The sequence below is a fragment of the Gambusia affinis genome, linkage group LG11 (genome assembly GCF_019740435.1).
Source record: "Gambusia affinis linkage group LG11, SWU_Gaff_1.0, whole genome shotgun sequence".
NCBI classification, from domain to species: Eukaryota; Metazoa; Chordata; class Actinopteri; order Cyprinodontiformes; family Poeciliidae; genus Gambusia; species Gambusia affinis.
Genome location: NC_057878.1, coordinates 23326896 through 23349461, shown reverse-complemented (window position 1 = coordinate 23349461; position 22566 = coordinate 23326896). Strand labels below are relative to the sequence as shown.

General features: G+C 37.4%; 1 protein-coding gene across 1 annotated transcript in view; it reads left to right on the top strand.

The window, feature by feature from the left end:
• The window catches only part of fn1a (fibronectin 1a), a 32901-nt gene that overhangs the window by 5785 nt on the left and 4550 nt on the right, over positions 1-22566 (top strand). The window contains exons 10-42 of the mRNA XM_044132593.1: positions 3826-3981; positions 4088-4216; positions 4530-4673; positions 8796-8917; positions 9037-9205; positions 9332-9517; positions 9612-9740; positions 9827-9916; positions 10863-11057; positions 12143-12424; positions 12540-12803; positions 12923-13017; positions 13573-13741; positions 13839-13925; positions 14031-14222; positions 14966-15238; positions 15923-16037; positions 16144-16220; positions 16309-16398; positions 16510-16776; positions 16855-16971; positions 17419-17577; positions 17678-17833; positions 18033-18146; positions 18232-18501; positions 18632-18843; positions 19135-19222; positions 19317-19502; positions 19598-19687; positions 20640-20831; positions 20938-21027; positions 21844-21958; positions 22074-22293. Of these exons, the coding sequence (XP_043988528.1) occupies positions 3826-3981; positions 4088-4216; positions 4530-4673; positions 8796-8917; positions 9037-9205; positions 9332-9517; positions 9612-9740; positions 9827-9916; positions 10863-11057; positions 12143-12424; positions 12540-12803; positions 12923-13017; positions 13573-13741; positions 13839-13925; positions 14031-14222; positions 14966-15238; positions 15923-16037; positions 16144-16220; positions 16309-16398; positions 16510-16776; positions 16855-16971; positions 17419-17577; positions 17678-17833; positions 18033-18146; positions 18232-18501; positions 18632-18843; positions 19135-19222; positions 19317-19502; positions 19598-19687; positions 20640-20831; positions 20938-21027; positions 21844-21958; positions 22074-22293 (5240 nt within the window). The remainder of the gene's footprint in view (positions 1-3825; positions 3982-4087; positions 4217-4529; positions 4674-8795; positions 8918-9036; positions 9206-9331; positions 9518-9611; positions 9741-9826; positions 9917-10862; positions 11058-12142; positions 12425-12539; positions 12804-12922; positions 13018-13572; positions 13742-13838; positions 13926-14030; positions 14223-14965; positions 15239-15922; positions 16038-16143; positions 16221-16308; positions 16399-16509; positions 16777-16854; positions 16972-17418; positions 17578-17677; positions 17834-18032; positions 18147-18231; positions 18502-18631; positions 18844-19134; positions 19223-19316; positions 19503-19597; positions 19688-20639; positions 20832-20937; positions 21028-21843; positions 21959-22073; positions 22294-22566) is intronic.

Genomic DNA, 22566 nt, shown 5'->3' with positions numbered 1-22566 from the left:
TTGGTTGGTTTTTTGAGTTTTATTATCACTAGAGAGTGCAAACCATTTCACCCATTCATCTTTTTATACTTTTGTGGTTGTGGCTATTTTGTACCTGACTTTTTGGAGTGAAAAAGAAGCTGTCTGCCAAAATGCCCACACAGCCATTTTCATCTGCCTCATGAATAGTTGTTGGGTTGATCTGGGCTCAAAATCTTGCATTAATGCCAAATGAAAGTAACAGAGTACAATTCCTTCCAGAAGGTAGCATACGTGATTAACATTGGTAATTGTCCTGTCCCTTCCATCCCCATGTGAATTTTATCATCAACCCAAGCTGAGTCGTCTTATCAGGGTGACGTTAGAGTGGAATCCTGGCTGGTATATAGTCGTTTATATTATTCTAACAACACAGCAGAATTTACATTGTTGTCACCTGTGCCTAGCTATGTGTTTACACGTCTCCAGTGATCAGATAAACCGAGTCTTGGAGTGAAACGTTTTGGGTACACTCCTCGCCTGTTCAGCTTAACATAACTTCTAATAAGGAATGCATTTGTGTTACATGAGCCCATGGTTCATCGGAGGTGGATGTCAGTTTTTCAAGTGAAGTGAAAACTCAAAGGTGAAAAGTTAATTGATTTGACGACTTGCTAAAATCATAGCGCCGTATAGTGGACTCGCATGACAGTTACAGCAGATTCAAGGTGTCTTGGTGGAACTTTTCCCCAATTAACATCCAAAAATATAGGCAATTTCCAGACAACCGTAGGTCAGTGACCTACGGTAAATCCGTATAGCAAAGATGAAATAGTTAAAATGATCCTTCTGTGCTGAAGAAATTATTTAAGCAGACCCCAAATAGGTTTAGTGGATATGTCTGGATTTTAAATCTCCACTATCCAGATGTGAAGTTCCTTTAGAAATTCTCACTAGTGGGACCACCTCTTGGCTGACACCAAGTTGTTAAAACTATCCTGTCAAGTTTTAACAACAGCTGGTGAGGGGTGTCTGTTTAAACACCTTGGCTATTGTCTGAGCTGTTTGTGTGAGGTAAATCCATTCCTCTGCTGAAAGAAGCAGGCTGTCTTCAAGTTAGAATTACCCACTTTTGAACCATTGTCAAAACAAACAGGAATTTTGAGATGCTAATGGATTGTTTGGACTTACCAGGAGTTCACGCTTTCTCCTCAAGCTTCTTTAAAGGTGGTTTGATAATCCTCTGTAATCTAGCCAGAAAGCAGTCTCCAGGTGTGTTTTTAGCATCCAGGACTCCATCCCATAATGTAAATTCAGTCATTTACATTGTATGACTCTCTGTCCCATTCTAACCACTCAGAAGAAGAACGTTATTTGATTAAATCCTCCAGCTCGTCTTATCTGCTTCTCAGGTTTCGCACTGAAATAGCAGTGTTGAATAGAAGGGGCTTTATCTTCCAGAGCCAGGAACTATGTCACCATCAGCATTAGGAGCCAGTATCAGATAACAGTTAACTAAGTCATTTAAATTAACCTAAATAGTTGCTCATGCCTTAAAATGCATATGAGCTCAACATTGTCTTCTGATTCTTCAAACAGGTTTTTGATTAAAAATGTTTTCATTGGGATGACAGTTATTTACAATGAAAAACTTTTGTGTATGGAGAACCATAAAATTTCAGACTGAAAAAAGATTATTATGTTCTTTTGTCTGAAGTAGATATGACGTAGAGTGTGGTACTATTTCCTCTAGGATATAATGAGAATGATCTCATCATAACCAGGCTCTTAAGTGGTAATGATCAGATTCTCTTAATTTCTCTTAAATTGCTATAATTTTAATCTCTAAATTATTTAATTTCAAAACATATTACACCATCGTTATTTATTAAATACAAATAAATACAAAATGAGAATTTTGTCTAAGGACAAATTAAATCTCGGGTTTAATATGTTAGGGAACTATCTTTAGCAGTGATTGTAGATGTTTTCTGTGTGACATCATCAGGTTTTCTCCTCATTGAGAAGGACTTTTGGCTCTCTTTTCTTTGTACATTATGTCATTGCTTACATAACCCAACTTCAGCCAAGCTTTAACTGTTGCACAGATGGCCTCACATTTGACTTTGCATTTTGGTTTACAGTGGAGATCATGGTTGAAATACCATGTTTGGTTTTCACTACACATTTCTACCTTTGTCCCATCTGTCTACAGGACATTGTTCCAAATATTTTTGGTTCATTCAATGCTTTTCAAACTTTGAACCTAAAACATTCTACCCTATTTGTTTTAGAAATGATAGCTCTTGTTGCTCTTTCCTTAGAACTAAACGTTTTTTGGCAATATTTTTTTTCCCTGAAATTTAACTGGCTAACTGAGACCTGCAGAGTCTGAGAAGGAGCCTTTTTTTCTTCTCTCTCTCTCTCTTTTTTTTTTTTTTTTTGCAATTTTTCTGAGTATTGCACAGTCTGCTAGGACAGACACAGTTAGGTTTAGAGTTAAATATTTTTTTAATCTTTGAAAGAACAGAACTTTTCTTCTTGTGGTTCTGGTTCTAATACATAAAACCCAACATTTGAAAGAGAGCTGTTTATACTTTTACAATGATAATGTATAAAAAACAAACCAATTAATGCTTTTGACCATCCCTCAGTCTTATGAAATGGGGTCCTTTAGACCCCACAAGGTTTTCACTCTTTGCACAGTCTGGTGAGGTTGCACTGACCTTGTGTGCGCTTTTACAATTTTTTATTTTTTATTTTTGTATGTTTTTTGTCTGACCTCCTGAGTGTCTTTCTAGTACCGTTGGAGGTTTAATAGACAAATAGCATTGAGTTTGGGTTATTATTCACGTCAGGGACAAGTGCTGCGAATTAGCTTTTGCTATTGCACTGTGACATAAACATGGAACTGCTGTTTTCTTTCAGTTTGTCTATGTCGCTTTATGTCTGTCCCTATCAAATAAACTAATAAAAAAAATATAGTGAAAAGTTATGTCATCATTCATAACACACAGAACATTAAAATACCTTTCGTGTACAAAAATATGTTTGATATATTACCAGAAACATTTTTTGTCCATATTCTATACATTTCCAAGTTAATTTATATGCTAGTGAAAAATTACTGAGGTATACCTATGTAAATAGCCAGAAGAAGTTGAAATGCTCTGAATTCTACAAACTAATTTTCTGTCAAGCACTTTTTCTGTCTTCGGAGTTTGTTTTCTTTATTATTTTTATTTACCCATCAGGGACTTCATTACTGTATGATGAGTCATCATATAGTAATGTTGACGACATTACTATAAAACACCTCTCTGCAAATTGGTCTGGGCAGGGCAAGCTCATTAATATCCTCATGTAATTTCTGTCTGCTCTTTCCCCTGCTGCAAAGAAATTAAACATGTGATCAAATATTAAGTTTCAACAATGAAAGCTTTGTTCTCCTTCAGTAATTCTTGTACATTATGCTTATGTTTTCCTTCTTTTATCTAGGACCCACAATATAACTGAAATAAAGTCAGTGTGCCTCCAACTTCATTTAATAACACATCTTTGGACTCACACACCTAAAGGCAGGTCGCTGCTTGTTGAAGCCACGCTTGAAAACGTTCTTTCTGACACTCACTCTTTTAACTAACTGAACCCATGTGGTGAACACACACAGTCATTCACATGTGATAAGACAAGACAGCTGTTTCTAACTTTTCATCAAATTTTCCTTTCTGTGCCCAAGCATTTTTATGACTGTTGTATTTACATCACTCTTTGTGATAATTATGGGGTGATATTTCCTGCGATATTTCCTGAAGATCTTTGAAGATATGGACTGATTTTATGTTTTGTTCTATTTGTGTGTTTTAGCAAATGAAGAAGTGTGCACAACAAGCGAGGGGCTGATGTACCGTGTAGGTGACCAGTGGGACAAGAGACATGATGTCCTAGGTCACATGATGCGTTGTACCTGTGTCGGCAATGGAAGAGGTGAATGGAGCTGTATCGCTTACTCCCAGCTTAAAGGTATGGGTCACTTTACCCTTCTGAATGGACATAGTTAAAAAAAAAACACATTGAAAAGTGTTTTTTTATTTGGTTCACATCGATTTTCTGCTTACCTTTGCTGCAGAGCATTGTCTTGTGGATGGTGTAACCTATGAGGTTAACCAGACTTTCACCAAAGAACATGAAGAAGGATACATGATGAACTGCACCTGCTTTGGACAGGGCCGCGGTCGCTGGAAGTGTGACGCAATTGGTGGGTTTAGTATTTTAATGATTCCAATTATCCAGTGGATGCCAATAACATTTTTAGGAAAACTTTTTATAATTTTTTTTTAGTCTGCTGCCATTTGTTAATTTATACAGATTAAATCAGAAAATGAGTAAATCAGAGTTGAGTGGAACAAAAATAAATAAATAAATCAGTGAATAAACTGAGGTAATGCAACCACAACAAAAACTGAGAAAGTACCAAGTCCATTTCAAAAGACTAGAATACAGTTTTTCTTTGTAGAACTAAAGGATATCATCAATACTTTGGTTGCTGATTGTTATTATTTTGCTCTCAGACCATTGCCAGGACCCAGAGACAAGAACTATCTACCAGGTTGGAGAGTCTTGGGACAAAGTTATCCAAGGCGTCATGTATAAATGCATTTGTTATGGCAACGGTGTTGCGGAGCATGGATGCGAGCCCCAGCTGTCATATCCCAGTAAGCTATTTCTCTCAAAGCCTTATAATTATGCTTTACACGCTTTTTCACACACACACTGTAGTTCTGTAATGTATTTCAGATGCTGTGTGGGGATGACGTGAGTGAAGACAAATGTGTGTCATGTTTGCATGGATTTTCTACTTGGTTAAACGTTAGTAGTAAGACGGTCAGATGGGAGTTACCTGTGTCGCGTAATGCTTTCATGTTTACATGCTGAGATGCTTTCGTTTGGTCTTGATGTAATGTATTCAAACAACGGGGGGTGCATGGTAATTCAAAATCAACCTGCTGCTGTTGCTCTGTGTTTCTAAGGGATGTAGTTGCTAAGCTGAGTTGACAAATAGGTGTGAAGTGGGTTAGTTTGCCACATGTCAGACTACATCATGGGGCAGCTGTCACTCTCTTGTCAGCTACATTTGTGTAGACATACACATTTGTGTATGTCTACACTGTTGTAGTTCTTTGCTCTCTCACATTTTCACCTTTTAGTTTTGTAATTGCAGTAGCACATCTGCAGGAAAGCATGCTCTGATATGAAGTACATGAAAATGTAGAAAAACATCAAATTGTTCATGCATATGCATGAAGACATGTCATTATAACAAGTGTTGCTGGAAGATAAATTTTCTTAGAAATTATTGTGACAATGTATCATATTGGTCTCAGACTATTTTCAACTAGTATATTAATAATGGCATAATAATGCAAGTTCCCCCTCTCAAAGACCTATAAACCAAAAATAGTTTTACACAGAAACTATCTTCCAGTTCCACACTGTGTTTTCCGCAATGGAACTGGAAGATATTTCAGTTTCTTCCAATAATAACCCAAATCAAATTGTTATACTGGAAGTATCCCAAATAAAACAACCAAAAACAATAAAATAGAAATAAAAACCACATGCCACTGAAACCATAAAAAAAAATGGACCATGATGTTTCTGCACATAAAATTGGCCTTCAAAAATGGTAGTCATCTTAACGGAAATGATCAAGCTCATTTAAATTTTTATGCAATTAATTTATTAATTACTTATTTCTTCTTGTCTAGATGTCATTCATGAACTGGTTTAGACAATTTTACCCAAGTCACCTTTACCATAATTCTTTTCCAGATTCGCAAACTGAACTCTAACACAGAAAAAATGTTTGTCTCGTCCACCTTGAATATGAACCCCTTGACTTTGATGTGAAGCAGACAGTTATAGGAGGGGGGTGTCATTTCCTCTTTTACAAGTACACTCCCCTACTTTGAGCTTTTGTTCCTGCCAGCATGTGGTTCAATGCTAGTGTTGTTGCCACAGCTGTACTAAAACGCCCCAGTCCATGATTCTGGATATAACCACACCACACATGGTACCCTCAAATCTTCAATATCTACACATTTGTTCAGGGATCACATAACATTGAATCTCAAGTATCACACTTCAGTATGGAGTGTCTTTTTCATGGTTTGATTTCTTACATTTCTAACATTTTTCTCAGTGTTTGGGTAGTTTTGTTCATGTTATCATACATATTTCCTCACAGTAAAAAATAATATGCATGGATTGTTTGGTTGTATAGATTGATACTTTTAGATATACAAAATTGTTTCAAAATTGTGAGTAAAATGGAAATACTACACAAAGTTGTAGAAGTCGAAGAAGAAAAATTCAAATTTAAATTATTGGGTCTTAAGTGAAAAAATATTACATGCACTTGTTTGCTGAAATAGGTTGAAGGCAAATGCAAAATGTAGGCCACTTCTCTGTCATAAGTCGCCATAATAGCAACCATCTGTAAGTTTGTGCTGTGTGTTGTTTTATTGTGTGTATTTGTGCATGTGTGTGTGGGCATATTCTTGTATGTGTGCATGTGTGTGTGTGCTACAAGGGAAAATACAGCATGGGTAGATTGAAAGGCAGCAAGATTTCCAGATTGTAAGTTGATTGCTTTAGAAAGCAAAACACTATAAAAGGTAAAAAAGAAGCCAAAGTTGTAGATTTTTTTCACTATGCAAGTTTTCACAAGCCTCTAATTGAGCAGCTTGATACAATCTTCTTTAAAATGTTCTGCTGATTGTTATCTGATCCTCTCTTCCTGCCTCTGGTGGTTTTAATCTTCAAACCATTTTTTTATTATCAGGATGACTTCCGTTAATGCGTCCTTTTACTGCCTCTTTATCATCGCACACTGTGTGTCCGCCTGAATATCAAGGGTGAATGTTTTGTCTACAAGAGGATAGGGAGGATGCAAGAGCATATCTTTGTGCACTACAAAGGTGTGCACAAACAACTCTGGGAAACTGTGCCTGAAATTTAGTATCTCAGCTGCAAGCAAGCATCTGTTTTAATGGCCGTCCTCCATGCGATTCTGCGTAACCCTTATCCTGGCCAGTGGCTTTGTGGGTCTGTAATAGGCAGTAATTGGTCCCAGATTGTTTTTGAGGTTTGTGTATTTGCTAGCAGCATCTGGTTAACCGAGCCACTTGCTCAAAAACTTTTATTACAGGTCTGCTGTTTGGAAAAATGGTTAGAAAACCCCAGTTCTTTATAGAAGCTACCAGATTGTATCTGCACAGCTTATGTCAGGAGTCTGTTGAACACATGACTTCTGCTTGCATTAAAAATAAGTTGATACCCTTTTAGTTATTCATAATGGCTGCAGTTTTGAAATTGCTTCTCATATCATGTTTAATTTCTTATATCCAAAGAGGAAACATGATATCATGGGATGTTAAGTTGACAGAGCTAAGTCAACTTAGCTGAGTCTGCCATTTGTTTTGGAAAGCAGACCACAAATCCTTCCAGAGTGCTATCAGGTGGAATAATGACCAACAATTAAAAGGTTTTCCCACAGGTTCTCGTTGGAAAAGCTGTTAAATGTTGTTTAGATCTGTTTGGCTTGAACTTGGAGACTAAATTAGGCAATAAAGACACACCAATCAGTGCTGTGGCTCAGTTCTTATCTCCAGTTCTGCAGATTTATTTTCAAAACCTGAGATTAACAGGATTGAAAACTATGTGGCAATAAATTTGAAGTAGAGTTGATATGACATTGTGAGAGAGTGGACTTTTACTAAGTTTTTGTATCTGAAAACAGATTCAGAATCACACAGTTGACATTGTAGACTGTCTTTAGGATATTGTGCAACGCTTTAGTGTGGTTAACATTAGCAATTGTTATCATCAGTCTGTGTTTTTCCTAGAGGATGTTGATCCTTATCTTAAGCCTGAAACTTAAGCTAGAAAGGACAATATACAGCACAATACAGCACATTTTACAGTTGTACATTAGGCCTTCCTGTTATCTGATAAAGTCTCTATTGTAGAAGTAGCATCCTGAATTAATTTAATAAATAGCTTTTTACATTTTTTTTGCTTCAGATGAGATTGTCCAGATCATCCTTAGATTATCAGGATTCTAAATCTCAATGATTTAAATAAAGGAATTGTACTTATACACCTTCATTTTTGAACAGCCCACAAATATTGACATGTCTTTCTGGGATAGATTTTCATCAATTCTTTGGAGAGTTAACATGCCAGTTGGACATAGATAAACTGGAAACTTCCTTCCCCAAGAACTTCTGAAATATTTATGTGTTTTAGTTCTATAAGTAATCACAGAAGTAGCTGAATAATGCTTTATTGATGAGCTTCAGAGGGTATGAGTTAAATAGTCTGATGTAAAGATATTTTGTCAAAACGAATTAAGAACAAGCTTTAAAAATACTCCTTTTTTAAAGTTTAATTTGTTAGATATAATTCTTCTCATTTGATCTGTGTTTCCAAATAGATAAAGTAGAACAAGAGGGACAGAAGTTTCTTCTCCTCCAGGAATGAAAATCTTTGCAGGAATCTCACGGGAGCCTGCTACTTTTTTTTGTTCAGGAAAACACAGCTGCACACTGGTTGACTCTGTGTTGACTGCAGTCTAGTAAAATTATTGGTGTTTGACATTAACTGATACCACTATACAGCAGATTATCTAATTTTTAATCTCTTAATATGATTTAGCTGCATTACATAAAGGTACTGTTTTTTTACCTACAGTGTGTTGCTGGTAATTCCTCTTGATTTGTATTTTAACAAGAGCAGTTCTGCTTACACCTCTCTGTACACTCCTCCTACCCCAGGTGGTCATCGTCCTGTTCAGGTAATCATTGCAGAGTCTGGAGGCCAACAAAATTCCCATCCTGTCCAGTGGAACACCCCATCATCAGCACATGTTACCCAGTACATCCTGAAATGGAGAGTGGTGAGTTTCTTCCTTCTGAGCAAAGGGAATCACAAGAAATAAACGTTCTTAATCTCATGGGCTTAATTACGTATAAATATATTTAACTTGGGGTTGTGATTAAAATATCTCTAATACAGAAAGACACAATTAACCCCTGGATGGAGGTCGCAATTCCTGGTCATCTTAACTCCTACACCATCTCTGGCCTCAAACCCGGGATTACATACGAGGGCCAGCTGATCAGTGTGCTTCGGTTTGGACACAGAGAGATTACGCGCTTTGACTTCACCACTACCTACGGATCATGTGAGTTAAAAGAGACAGATCTCAGTGATAACTGAATGTGTAAAACCCCACTGCAGTTTTTTTTCTTTAGTTGCTATTTATCGTCTGCCACAATAATGTTTAAACAAGACTTTTCTTCTGTTTTAGTGATTCCATCATATGGAGAAACCACCCCTCCTCCCCCCATAGTTGAGATCTCTGAATCAGTGACAGAAATTACCTCCAACAGCTTTGTTGTCTCCTGGGTTTCTGCCTCCGACACCGTGTCTGGTTTCAGGGTGGAGTATGAGCTGATTGAACAGGGTCAAGAAACTGGACAACCTTTTGTCCTAGGTAAGGGGAATGACAACATTTGTTTGTATTAAAACCCTTTCAAGGTAGAGTTATCCGGTTTAATTCACTGCCATATGATTTTCCCTCCCCTCAGATTTGCCCCGTTCAGCCACCTCAGTAAACATTAATGAGCTTCTGCCAGGGAGGAAATATAATGTTAATGTCTACGAGGTCACAAACGGAGAAGAGACCAACCTCATTCTTACTACTTCACAAACAACTGGTGGGTAGATTCAGGCAACATGCAAGACATCTTTTTCAGATCTTATATATATCAGGTTATCAAGGATTTGTTTTCATTACTCTCAGCACCTGATGCACCAAAGGAGCATGAAGTAGAGGAGGTGGGAGATACGTCCATTGTGGTCAGTTGGAATAGACCCCTGGCTCCCATCACTGGTATGTTATAAGACATGAGTTTCTATGAGATTCTGATAGAATTGCATGTTAAGAACATTTATATTACAATATTGACTTTCAATACAGCCATAATAATATTTAAACTGTTTTTCTGCACTTTTTTATTTTCATTCAAACATAAGCAAATGGCACATATAGGCATTTTCACAATTTAAGATCAGCCTCAGATATTCTGTACATTTGTACACACATTTCTAAATTCCCAGACATGCATCAAGAATGAGGACAGATTTTGAAATTTGACTTAATAATTTGGAGGTCTTTCAGTTCAGCTCACTGTGTGGCTGATTGTTTAACATAAACAATAAAAGATATATTTTAGCAGACCTTTATATAGTAAGTATGTCTCTAAACTAGAGGCACTCATAGCTCTGTTCAAGCTCTATTTGTGTTCATGTTCCCTTAGCGATGAAACATAAAACAGAGAAAAAATGTTATTATTGGCGTCTGCTGATCCCAGCAGTTGGCACCGAAACAATAGAGCTGGTTTTTATACTATAATGTGCTCATCTTAGGTCTGGTTTCATTTAGAGATTCAAGCTGCAGCTTTCTAGATGAATTCAGTGCATCTTAATTAAAAAAAAAGGCATTAGTCTGTGAATATCTTGAAGATCTTGATTTAATCACAAACAGTACCAAATATTTATAGAAAGCAAAACAGAAAACTGTGATCAAGAAGATAATTTAAACAAAATCTTGTATTTAAAAGACATATATATATACAGTACAGACCAAAAGTTTGGACACACAGTGGTTTCCAAACTTACGTGTATATACGTACATATACGTAAGTGTGGAAGAATGATAAATTTGCAATAGTGATGGTTTTAAACTAAATATGATTTAAGACTGCCTCGTTGAGTCTAGTACTTTTCTGTGGGTCGTTTTTCTTACCATAAATCAACTATATTATTCTTATTTGCAGGATACCGTGTTGTGTATATGCCATCAGAGGAGGGTGAAAGCACAGAGCTGACCCTTCCTGATACTGCCACGTCTGTAACTCTGAGTGACCTCCTGCCAGGAATCTCCTACAACATCAGCATCTATGCTGTGGAAGACAGTTTGGAGAGTGAACCTCTCTTTGTTCAAGTCAACACTACTGGAGAACCACTGCCAGGTTAAGAAAACACAATGTATTACCAATTTTAAACTTATTGTTTAAAAGACAGCTGGAAATCACCCTATATGTGAAAAATTAGACTGTTGTGTAATTGTGAATAAAATGGGTCAAAGACCCTCCAAATAAGCATCAATCAATTCAATTCCATTTCTGACGGTGTTAGGGATCCACCATTATAAAGATTTTGGCCAATATTAATATCATAATAATGTCTAAAGGTTGATAACTGCAACAAGATGGAAATACTAGTAATATAAGGCCAGTTTTAGTTGTGGGACTGACACTGAAGTGTTTAAAACTAACTGGCATTGGCCAATACCGATGTTAGTGCTAATTTCTCTACAAATGGTCACTGAAAGTCCTTACCACAATATTCAGTAGTTTAAATGAATTTACTATGGTAAAAATTGTTAAATTTTCTTTTTCAACACAGTAAGTAAGTGTGAAGTTTCCAAAAATGCTTAACTGTGAAGGAATGTTGTCTTTCCTGTGTATACACAGAGGGGAGTCTAAAAAACTGTAAGTGTGATTTATTGCTCTTGGATCAATCTGCAGTCCATTCTGTGGTCTGTTTAGTGTTGTTTTTTTTAAATTTATTTATTTTGTAAAGTATCCAGGTTAGGACAGAGTTTTAAAATGCAAAGGGAAGGCACTGAGTTCACAGCTGTTCCATGGTTGTTCAGCTTCAACGGATTTGTGTAAAACTTTCCAGTCTGCCAAGTTGAATATGCATTTGGACCAGATGTTGAAGAAGTTTGAAAACGCTTGTATGTGTGATGCACTGAGAATCCTTGACCTAGTTGAGAGAGTGTGATATCATGTCTGAAACAAGAATTTAAACCATTTAGCTTGTGCAAATTCACCAGTGTTGCAGCTTATTTTAGAGAAACCATTGGTGGAATTTTCTGTCCATCTATGACAAATAGTACATCTAAAGCTAAGGGTTTAGACTCACTGTGTCACTGCAGAAGTGTTTGTTGATTTGGAAAACTGCAAAGGGTTTATTTAAAGAAATAAACCAGCAGGGTTTTATGTGATTGGGCAAAGCAAAAACATTTTTTGTTTGTTTTTCTAATTCACAGTTGAAGTGGATTCCCCATCTGACTTGCAGTTCTTTGAGGTGTCTGACAAGAAAATCACTCTGACCTGGACGAGCCCAGCAACCGGAAGCGTGTCGGGTTACCGGGTTGCTGTGTCGCCTGTTGATGATTCAGGCTCTCCACAGAGTGAGATGACTTTGCCTGTGAACCAGAACACCTACATTGAAGTGACACACCTAAATCCAGGCACACTTTACCGCTTCAGTGTCTACACCATTTACAATGGAAAGGAGAGCATACCTCTAATTGGGGAACATGCCACCAGTGAGTTTGATAAATAATACTCAAAAAAGCTTTTGAAAGACATTTCAATCAGTGCTTCTAAAGCCATCCTGCCTCCAACAATGTTTACAGACGTCTCCTATTTTTCTCTTGTAAGATCCCGATGCACCCACAGACATTCACTTCAACGATATTACTGAGAAGAGAGCAGTAGTGCTGTGGTATGCACCGCGCGCCAAAATTACTGGATATCGTCTCTTCTTGACCGTCGAAGGTTCAAATCCCACACAGATCCGCCTTCCTGCCCACCGGACAGAGTACACCCTCCTTAATCTGCAACCGGACACAGAGTACAAAGTCACGCTGCATTCAGAGCAAGACAATACACTGAGTGTTGGAGAGACTGCTGTTTTCACCACTAGTAAGTACTGGAAATTTTGTATTTGTTTCATTAATGATAAGATTCTAGACATGTAAACCATTGTTGTTTCATAATATCTGAATAAAGGTTTAACAAACTTGCCTTCTGATTGTTTCTAGACTCAGCAATGGATAATGGCCCTCAGTTTAACACAGATGTCACAGATACCTCCATAGTAATCTCCTGGTCTCCAGTTCCCCGCATCGGATACAAGGTATTTGCCACGTTAATAGAAAATTCTCAGTTTACGTCTTAGTAAAATCAACTAAATGGGTGCAAGATTTAGTGGAATGACTGGAAATAGAAAGGCAGCTGTACATTATTTTCCAACATTTAGCTGAAATGTTTCCACCTCTTCTTAATTAAATAAATATTAGGGTGTCCCGATTATCCATTTTTGGATACATCCACCTTATATATGATGGACAGCACTTCATGTTTAATTAAAAGTTTTAGAAGTCTTTTGTTCCATTTATTTAGAAACAACCACAGGTTTTGGGGTTTACTTTATATCCAAAGACTTTACATTACATTTGGAAAGTGCAGTCCAGTTATCACTAGACAGCAAGCATCTTTACATCAAACAGCTTAGGATTTTTGGAGCTCAGAAATGTTGCTGATTGGTCAGAACGTGTTACGACAGAAATGAGAATGTTTATTTGGCTTCAGTTTGCTTGGGAAAACGCTGATCTCTGACCTTTACCTCTCGCATCCCCAACCTTTGGTTCTTTAACCTCTGTGTTCCTGACTCCTGTTGCATTTTTTTCAGCTGTCAGTCCGACCAAGTTTGGGAGGGGAAGCTCCCAGAGATGTCATCTCTGAATCAGGAAGTATTTATATTTCTGGTCTGACTCCTGGAGTGGAATACATCTACAGTGTCCAGACAGTTTTTGATGGTCAAGAGCAAGGCACCCCTATCACTCGACATGTTGTCACGCGTATGTATCCGTAAATTTTTACTCTTCCAATTTTTTCTTGTGTTTCTCTTCTACCACATTTTATTTTACTTAAACATATTTTTCCCTTTAAATCTAGCTCTGTCTCCTCCTACTAATCTGAACTTGGAATCCAACCCAACCAACAGTGACATTACCGTCCAGTGGAATGGACCAAACACACCAGGTACGTACACACTGAAAACCATGAAATTAAACCAACAATTGGTCAGACGAGAAACATGCTTTAAGAGCTGTTTCCAAATATGAACTTAACTTTCTTCCCGTTTAGACATCACAGGCTTCAGAGTGAAATGCACACCCACCAGTGGGCAACAAGGAAACAGCCTGGAGGAATTTGTGGAGGCTGGGCAGAATTCCTGCACCCTGGAAAACCTGAGTCCTGGGGTGGAGTATAATGTCAGTGTTGTCACAGTGAAGGATGACATGGAAAGCACTCCTGTCTCAACTGTCATTACTCCAGGTCCGTTTCTAAAAATTCCTTATGTCCTTAAAAGGTTTCTGAGAATTTAATATCTTTTCTTTTAGGTTTTTTTTTTTTTTTCATTTTCAAGATTTATTAACATACCACTTCCTTTACAGTCTAACATTTAACAAACTATAAAAGCTGCTTACTACAATCTAATGAAGTTGTTTCATTGCGTAGCATTAAAGATAAATGATGTATTCCATTTAACCTCTGAAGTTGGAATTTCTAGGAAGTGAAATGTCTATAAAGTAAAAAAAATTGGCTCGGAGACTTTGAGTTTAATTACAGTCCCCAAACTCAAGATCCAACATGGCAGCCATGCACAGAACTCTGAGAATTGCATTGCTAATGGCTTGCCTTTCTAACTGGAGTTAGCCATGAACAAAATAAATGACAACTTCTGCTGGCTTTCGGACGTATAACTGAAATATATTTTGATTGAGAGGAATTTTTTTCCTCATGATTTGAATTTGGGCTTCCGAGGGAATTGCATTGCATCATTAGTACATACGAGGAGAAGCTGACTTGCATTAGCTCTTCCATCCATTTGATTTGTTTGCTGAATCAAAATGCTGGAAGCAGAGAATATCTGATACTCACATTAACCTCCGCTTCTTGCGCTCTCTTCTTTCTCTTTTCTCAAATCTTTCCCGTTTTGTCTATGTTTGCCTGTCGTATTGTCTTGTTTTTTTGTGGCTCTCTTTTCCCTCTCCGAATTCATCTTCCCACCCACCCAGAAGTCCCAAAACTGACAGACCTCACCTTCGAAGGAGTGACTGACACAACCATCAGTCTCCGTTGGTCGCCGCTCGACACCACTGTCGTTACGGGCTACAAGATCACAGTCGTTGCAGCTGGTGAGAGCATTCCTATTTTTGAAGACATGGTCACCCCGACCACTGGCCAGTACACGGTGTATGGACTGGAGCCTGGAATCGACTACGATATTAGTGTTACCACAGTAACGGAGCACGGCGAGAGTGAACCCACCACCTTCACTCAACAAACCTGTAAGATTTCCTACTTATGTATTGATTTCTCAGATGTTTCTGCCTATTTGACAGATTTTCTCTCTAAATCCAGTGTTTGTTCTATTAACTATCTTTTTTACCAAATCTAGTCTAAATTATGCAAGACCCGTTTTGTAATATTAAATACTTGAGCTTTCATTCAAAAGCTTAGTGAACATATAATCTCTATGTTCAGAAAATAATTGACTGCACTATATTTAAACATATATATATATATTTTAAAAAGTAATATATATTCAGATTGAGATATGTTGTAGGCAGTTTAAATTTTCTGGAACTTCAAACAAAAAACCTTTTAAGTTGCTGGGGAAATTGCTTTATATGCTTTTTTTGCTGTGTTGTCAGTTTAATAAGCTTTTGTGTCTCTGTGTACGTGTGAACCATCTGGCTCCAATTAAAACGTTTTTATTACCTCGGTCTTTAAATTTAAACAGGCTGTTAAATGTCAGACTCACACATAAACCCTGTTGTTCATATGACAAAATATGACAATGTCATAGTTTCACTCTTGTGCTTGCATTTTCTTTTTGTTATTTTTTTGTTGTCACTTTTTAAAAACACAACTTTCTGACCAGTGGTAACAACAGATTCTGTGTTCACTTTGTTTTCTTTTTTTTTTTTTTTTGCTATACTCTGAATTAAGCTGACCTTTCTCTCTAATAGCTGTACCAGCCCCCATTAATTTGAATTTTGGTGAAATCGGATCAGACAGTCTTGAGGTCACATGGGTTTCTCCTCAAGTTCCAAACACCTCCGACATTAACAGTTTCATCATTAGGTATGAGAATAAACAAAACGTTGAGTATTTTTAAACAGTATTTTACCATATCTCAGGTCTTTTCTTTTGTTTTTGTTCCCTCACCACTGTACTGTTCTTTATTTAGATACCACCCCATTGATAATGAAGATGAAATTACAGAAACCAGTGTTGGAGGCGATACAAATAGAGTGGTGCTAAGAAGTAAGTTGCTTTGAGCGCAGATGATGCAAGAACATGCAAATACAGAAGTGGATGCATTTTCTAATTTTGATCTTTTTGCTATTTTTAGATTTGCTGCCTAACACAGAGTATCTGGTGAGAGTGGTGTGTGTTTACGAGCAGAGAGAGAGCTCACCTGCTGTTGGTATCAAGAAAACAGGTGACTTGAGATTCTAAAAAATAAACTCTGTGTGCTTTGTATCCTGTTTTATGCATAAGCATATTGGACATGTTTTTTTTATCATCTCTATCTGTCCTTTGTTGTATCCAGCTCTGGATTCACCATTTGGCCTGCGTTTCTCTGAAATCATGACAAACTCCTTCACCATCCACTGGCAACCTCCCCAAAGCAAAATCACTGGATACCGAGTTCGCTATCAGATGGTTAGTGGTGGAAGAACCAAGGATGAGAGGTTACCACCTTCAAGAAACCACTTTACGATGACTGGTCTCACTCCGGATACTGACTACTTGGTCAGCATCTATGCTGTGAGCGAACTAAAAGAGAGCCTCCCACTCAGCGGGACACAGAAAACAAGTATGGATTCAGGATGTATTTTATTATATTTTTAGTGGTCAACTAGATGTTAAGAGTGGTATTTTACTGTTTGTCCAGTTTCTGATGCTCCAACTGACCTGGAAGTGCTTGACTCCTCCCCGACAAGTATCACCGTTCGTTGGGCCGCACCACCAGTCACAGTGCGCTACTACAGGATTACTCACGGAGAGTCAGGTGACCATTAATTGATTAAAAAAAGATTGCATATTTTAACTAATTAAGTAGCAGAGATGCTGACTGGGATCTCACACTTGAAATAAAGTTACAAAAGCTAAGAGTTCAGACCTAACGTGGAATAAGGCTCTAAAGAGTTGTCTTTTCTCATGAACTGATGAAAGCAGGCCAGTATTTAGGCAGCAAATATGTAACCTACTTATTTTGTTGTAAAAATTGAGTTTCATTTATTACTGAGAGAAGTCTTTTAAAATAAAAGCACTTACTGGTGTTGCACATTTCTACATAATTCAAAATGTTTAAACAAATGAGAGAACATGCCTAAATTAATCAGGAAAAATTAACATCTCTGATTAGTCTTTCTTTTTTATATGCCTGACGAAAAGGCCTGAAGATAAAATTGCATATTTTTAAAAAATTGTCTGACACTTTCGCTGTTTTCCTCAGGTGGTCACACTAAGGAGTTTACTGTGCCTGGCACCAAGTCAACTGCTACAATCAGCAATTTAAGGCCTGGTACTGATTACACTATCACAGTCTATGCTGTGACAGGCAGAGGAGACAGTCCTGCTTCTAGCATTCCCATCTACCTTACACACAGGACTGGTATGCACACACATCAGACACACTAATATGAGTGGCAATTAAGCTTTTTGTGGTTGAGGCCCAATCTTTCTTTCTTTAACTCTTTCTTTTCCTTTATTAGGCGTGGACTCTCCCTCTAAAATGGAGGTGACAAATGTGAACGACAACAGCATCACAGTGAGATGGAGTCCGGCTCAGGGTCCAATCAAAGGTTACAGGGTGACCGGGGCCCCTAGAAATGGACAAGGGGTGTCATTCACTGAAGTGGTGGCTCCAGGTATTTTGTTTGAAATCACTTTTCCAGTACCTACCAAATATATTTGCAACAAGACTCTGTGTTCGCTTATTGCTTAAAAACATAACAAAATACACAAACCTGACAAATTACGGAAAACTTCCAGAAACACCTTTGCATGGTATGTGCTATTTTAGCACGAGTTGAGATTTAATTGCTACATTTTGGCTTTTTTCTTCAGATCAAACCGAGTTCACTTTCTCAGGCCTGATGCCGACTGCAGAATACATTTTTAGTGTGAATGCCCTCGGTCAAAATGGCGAGAGCTCTCCTTTAGTGGTGAACGCTATGACGAGTAAGTCTATTGGTCTAGAAGGAGGTGATAACTGAAACTCACTATGCACAAAACAGGAATAAAACCCAAAATCTGACCTTTTTAGACGTGGACCATCCCAAGGACCTTACCTTCGCAGACGTTGATTCCACTTCCTTGCGGATCACCTGGGATAGTCCAGAGGGATTTGTCACATCTTACCGTGTCTTGTACTCAAGTTCAGAGGAAGGCGAGAGAGAGTTGTATCCATCTCCAAGAGGAGATGCTGAGTCGGCCATTATCCGTGAACTACAGCCGGGAACCGAATATACAGTGAAGGTTATTGCCATGCATGATGGTGCAACCAGTACTCCTCTGATTGGTACACAAGCTACAGGTAGGACATTTTTACAACTACTTTATTCGGCATTGCAGTTCTTGTTTTATCTTTTTCTTGTAAAACTTATGGCTCATGAAACAGAGATCATTATTTCTTTCCGACTTTATTTCTTTTTAATTCCTTCTAGCCATCTCTCCTCCCACCGACCTCCAGTTCTCTGATGTTGGTTCAACGTCTTTTACCATGCGCTGGACTGCGCCCAGACAGGGAAATCTGATTACTGGTCTTCCAGGCCTCACTGGGTACCGTGTTGTAGTAAACCCGAAGAAGAAGAGTGGACCCACCAAAGAGATCAACCTGGCTCCAGATACCACTCAGGCCCACATCCCTGGACTCATGGTGAGTGTGACTGAAATCCACTAGAAGTCACTTGAAATGTATTTAGGTTCTGCCATGGATACAATGCTTAACTATAGTGAGCTAGCTGATAAAAATTTTCAATCACTTTGTTTGTACAAGACCAATGCACAACAAATATCATCTCAAAGTACTTTACAAAATAAATGTTTCTAATGTGAAGTGTTTCATCCTGTTCAACTTGCATTAGTTGTTATTGTGACAAAACAGGTCGATAAACAAAACTGTCTCTGTCTCTACTGTAATTTATTTTGTTTATTTATCTCTTATTAGATTGCAACAACCTATGAAGTCTATGTTTATGCTTTGAAGAACTCTCTCACCAGCAGACCAGTTCAAGGAGAGGTCACCACTCTGGAAAGTTAGTCTCTAATTTTGACATTTTAAAACACTGACAGTTTTTGGTATAACATTATACAAAGTAATGCTTTATTCTTTTACTCGCTCTCGTGAAGATATCAGCCCACCTCGACGTGTGCGTATATCTGAAGTTAAAGATTCCTCCATCACCCTCACTTGGAGGACAAAAGTCGACACTAACTCTGGATTCTTGATCGAAGCCACGCCCACCACCACTTCTTCAAGCAACATTCCCATTCAGAGGACGATCGGGCCTGACTCACGCACATACGTTCTCACAGGTAGACAAGTTTCTCAAATCACAAGAATGAAAAAAGCTTCCAGTTCTGGTTTTAGACTTACATAGATACACTAACTTGTTTATGTCCACTTGTAGGATTGGAGCCTGGCACCACCTACAAGGTCAATCTCTATACACTGAAGGGCAATGGACGAAGCACACCTTTTACACTTACTGCTACCACAGGTAATCAATCGCCTGTGTTCAGAAACAGATGTATTACACTAAGAAAATATTCAAAATTAGATTTTTTTATTATGACTCCACAGTGAAATTTTATTATTGCTGTAAAAAATCTGTCATTATTAAACAAATAAATGAGGAAATACCTCTCTCCCACTATCAGTTTTGTTCATTTGTTTTGGTAGAGTTGTTGAGAAACTTGGAAATCTGAAGGGAGAGAGGGAAGCATGATAGAAATCTCTAGTTTGTTTCTATGTTTACATAGAGGCTGTCAGGTTTGTTGTTTAGCGTTGGCTGCCCTGAAGACATTATTTATTTATGTACGGCTTTAAAAATAACTCTGTGTGACTTTACCTGGTAAATAAAGACAAAAACACACAACTTAACATTTGAAAATGGTGGTTTACAGGTCATTGTTTACAGGAACATTTAGGATTACGCCAAAAGCTTTTCAATTATTCTACTTGTGTTCTTACCACTCTGTCAGCAGTCTCTTTTCAACAGTACACCATGAAAGCTAAGTTAAGATAGGTGTTGAAGTTTGAATTATGCAGTTGAGGATGTCTGCAATGCAAACAGTTTGTACTCTGTAACGTTTCCAGGACTGAACTAACCAGCATTTCAGTCCTTTCATCTTCAGTCTTACTGATCTGTCAGTTGTCTATTTTGGATTATTATTCTTAGTGTCTGTATTTGTGAAACTGTGTTATTACATCTTCAGTTAGTTTTTTTTTTCACTTCCTACAAATCCTGACCTTTCAATCTAAATAATTTTTGTTTGTGACCTTAAAAGATTGTGGGTTTATAGCATAGAGAGTGTAGATATCTTAGGTGTAGTTTATGTTGTTGCAGTTGCAGGAAGATGACATGATGTCAGCTGTTTTTCAAGAAATGCTGTTCAAATTGATGAGAAAACAAGATTTCCTGAGTAATATTTTGTTTGCTTGATTTATAGCTCAACCAACAGTCATTCCTCCCACCAACATTCGCTTTACCTCACTGAATCCTACCAGCATCTCCTTCATGTGGGAGCCATCACACAGTCCGAGGATCACCGGCTATTATGTCACTTATGAGGAGGCTGGGGGTTTGCCTCGCGAGCTGACTCCTAGACCTCACGCAGGCATGAGCTTCGCCACCATCGATGGTGAGTGGGCTAATGAAAAAGGCTAAATACAAATTCTGTAAATATTTCACTAAATTTGGCAAATGTTGAAAAAAACTTTTAATTATGTGCTTTGATTTGTTCTTAGGTCTTAAACCAGGAACGGAGTATGTCATTAAGATTGTGGCACTGCAAAACTCTTTGAGAAGCACACCGCTTGTGGGCAAGGCCAGAACCCGTAAGTGCATAGCTCTACATATATATATACATATATATATATATATATATATATATATACATATATATATATATATATATATATATATACATCTATATATATATATATATATATATATATACATATATACATATATATATATATATACATATATACATATATATATATTTTTTTTTTTTTGTTTGTTTGTTTGTTTTTAGAGTTTTTTTAGATTTTGATTCTGTTGTGCGTGTAACATAATTGTTATTAGTAAATATAGATTGAAAATCATTAGAAAAAACATTATAATAGACATAACTTAATGGTGTCTTGTCATATTTATAGTTTAACCTAGTGTGTTTTTTATCTAGTTGATGTTGCCCTCTAGCGGTTTAGAATAACTGTTTAATAACTACGTTGAGTATGTTAATCTTTTTGGTGATTTCTGCCACGTAATCACACAAACAAGTGGTGTTTAAACAAATAAAATGGAATATTTTTTCCATCTTACATTTTGTATTTAAAATGTATTTAAGCAGCTAGTCAGTTCAAAAGTCAGTGAAATTCCAGATTCTCATGACCAAAATGACAACACAATACACAAGTGACTTTAGCAAAAAAAAAGAAAAAAGAAAGCTGTACTAGAATCATATGGATTGCTCAGATTGTTCTACGAAAAAGACAGAGTAACTACATCTTACATGTTTGTATTTTTTAAATGCTTAGTTCCGCTATTTTAACTGGAGCAGTTCAGGCCAGAGTTAGTTTTTAATGTTGTTCAGTTAAGTTAGTTAAAGTATTTCCTTCTTACATTTATGTGTCTCTTTGTAAAATCAGAGCCAGCTGCAGACTATTCCACTGTTCATCAGATATTGGTACCTGAACTGCCGCAACTTCCCCATCGGCCCAGCACCGACATCTTGGATGTTCCAGAGTCCTTCAACGAAAAGACGTGAGGCATATAAAAGAACCTTATGAAAATAATTTTATCATATAGCTGGGATAATTTTAAAACATCTTTCAGTACACTTTTTGTTCTCATTTGCATGTTTTTCCCCTTTTTTCAGTTTTGACTCTAACTATGTCCATCTGGCTGGCACAAGTGGTCAGAACCAACCGGGCCAGCAGGGACAGCACATTTATACAGAGTATCAGAACTTGGGCCCAAATGTTGGACTTCCTAGCCCCTATGGTGGACCCAAGGAAGGCCAGAGACCCACACTCAGAGAGCCCCTGATTTATATTCCTGTAGCTGGTCCTGATGGAAACAGAGTCCCCCTGGTCAAGGTGTGTAATATTTGTATTACTAATTTGATCCCATTATATATATTTAGTCAACCAAGCCTAAGAATCAACCTAAAAAAAAAAAAAAGTTTTAAAACACATTTTTAGATGAAACACTTAGACCTGCTGTTTTAGAAAATTCTAATGTTGTGTTACTATTTTAAATAGCCAAGTTTACATTTTAAATAGCCTTAAGCATTTTCTAACGGCAATTGGTTATCTAATCAGAACTCCCTATTCACCGGCTATTATGGTGCAAAATATTTAAGGTCAAAT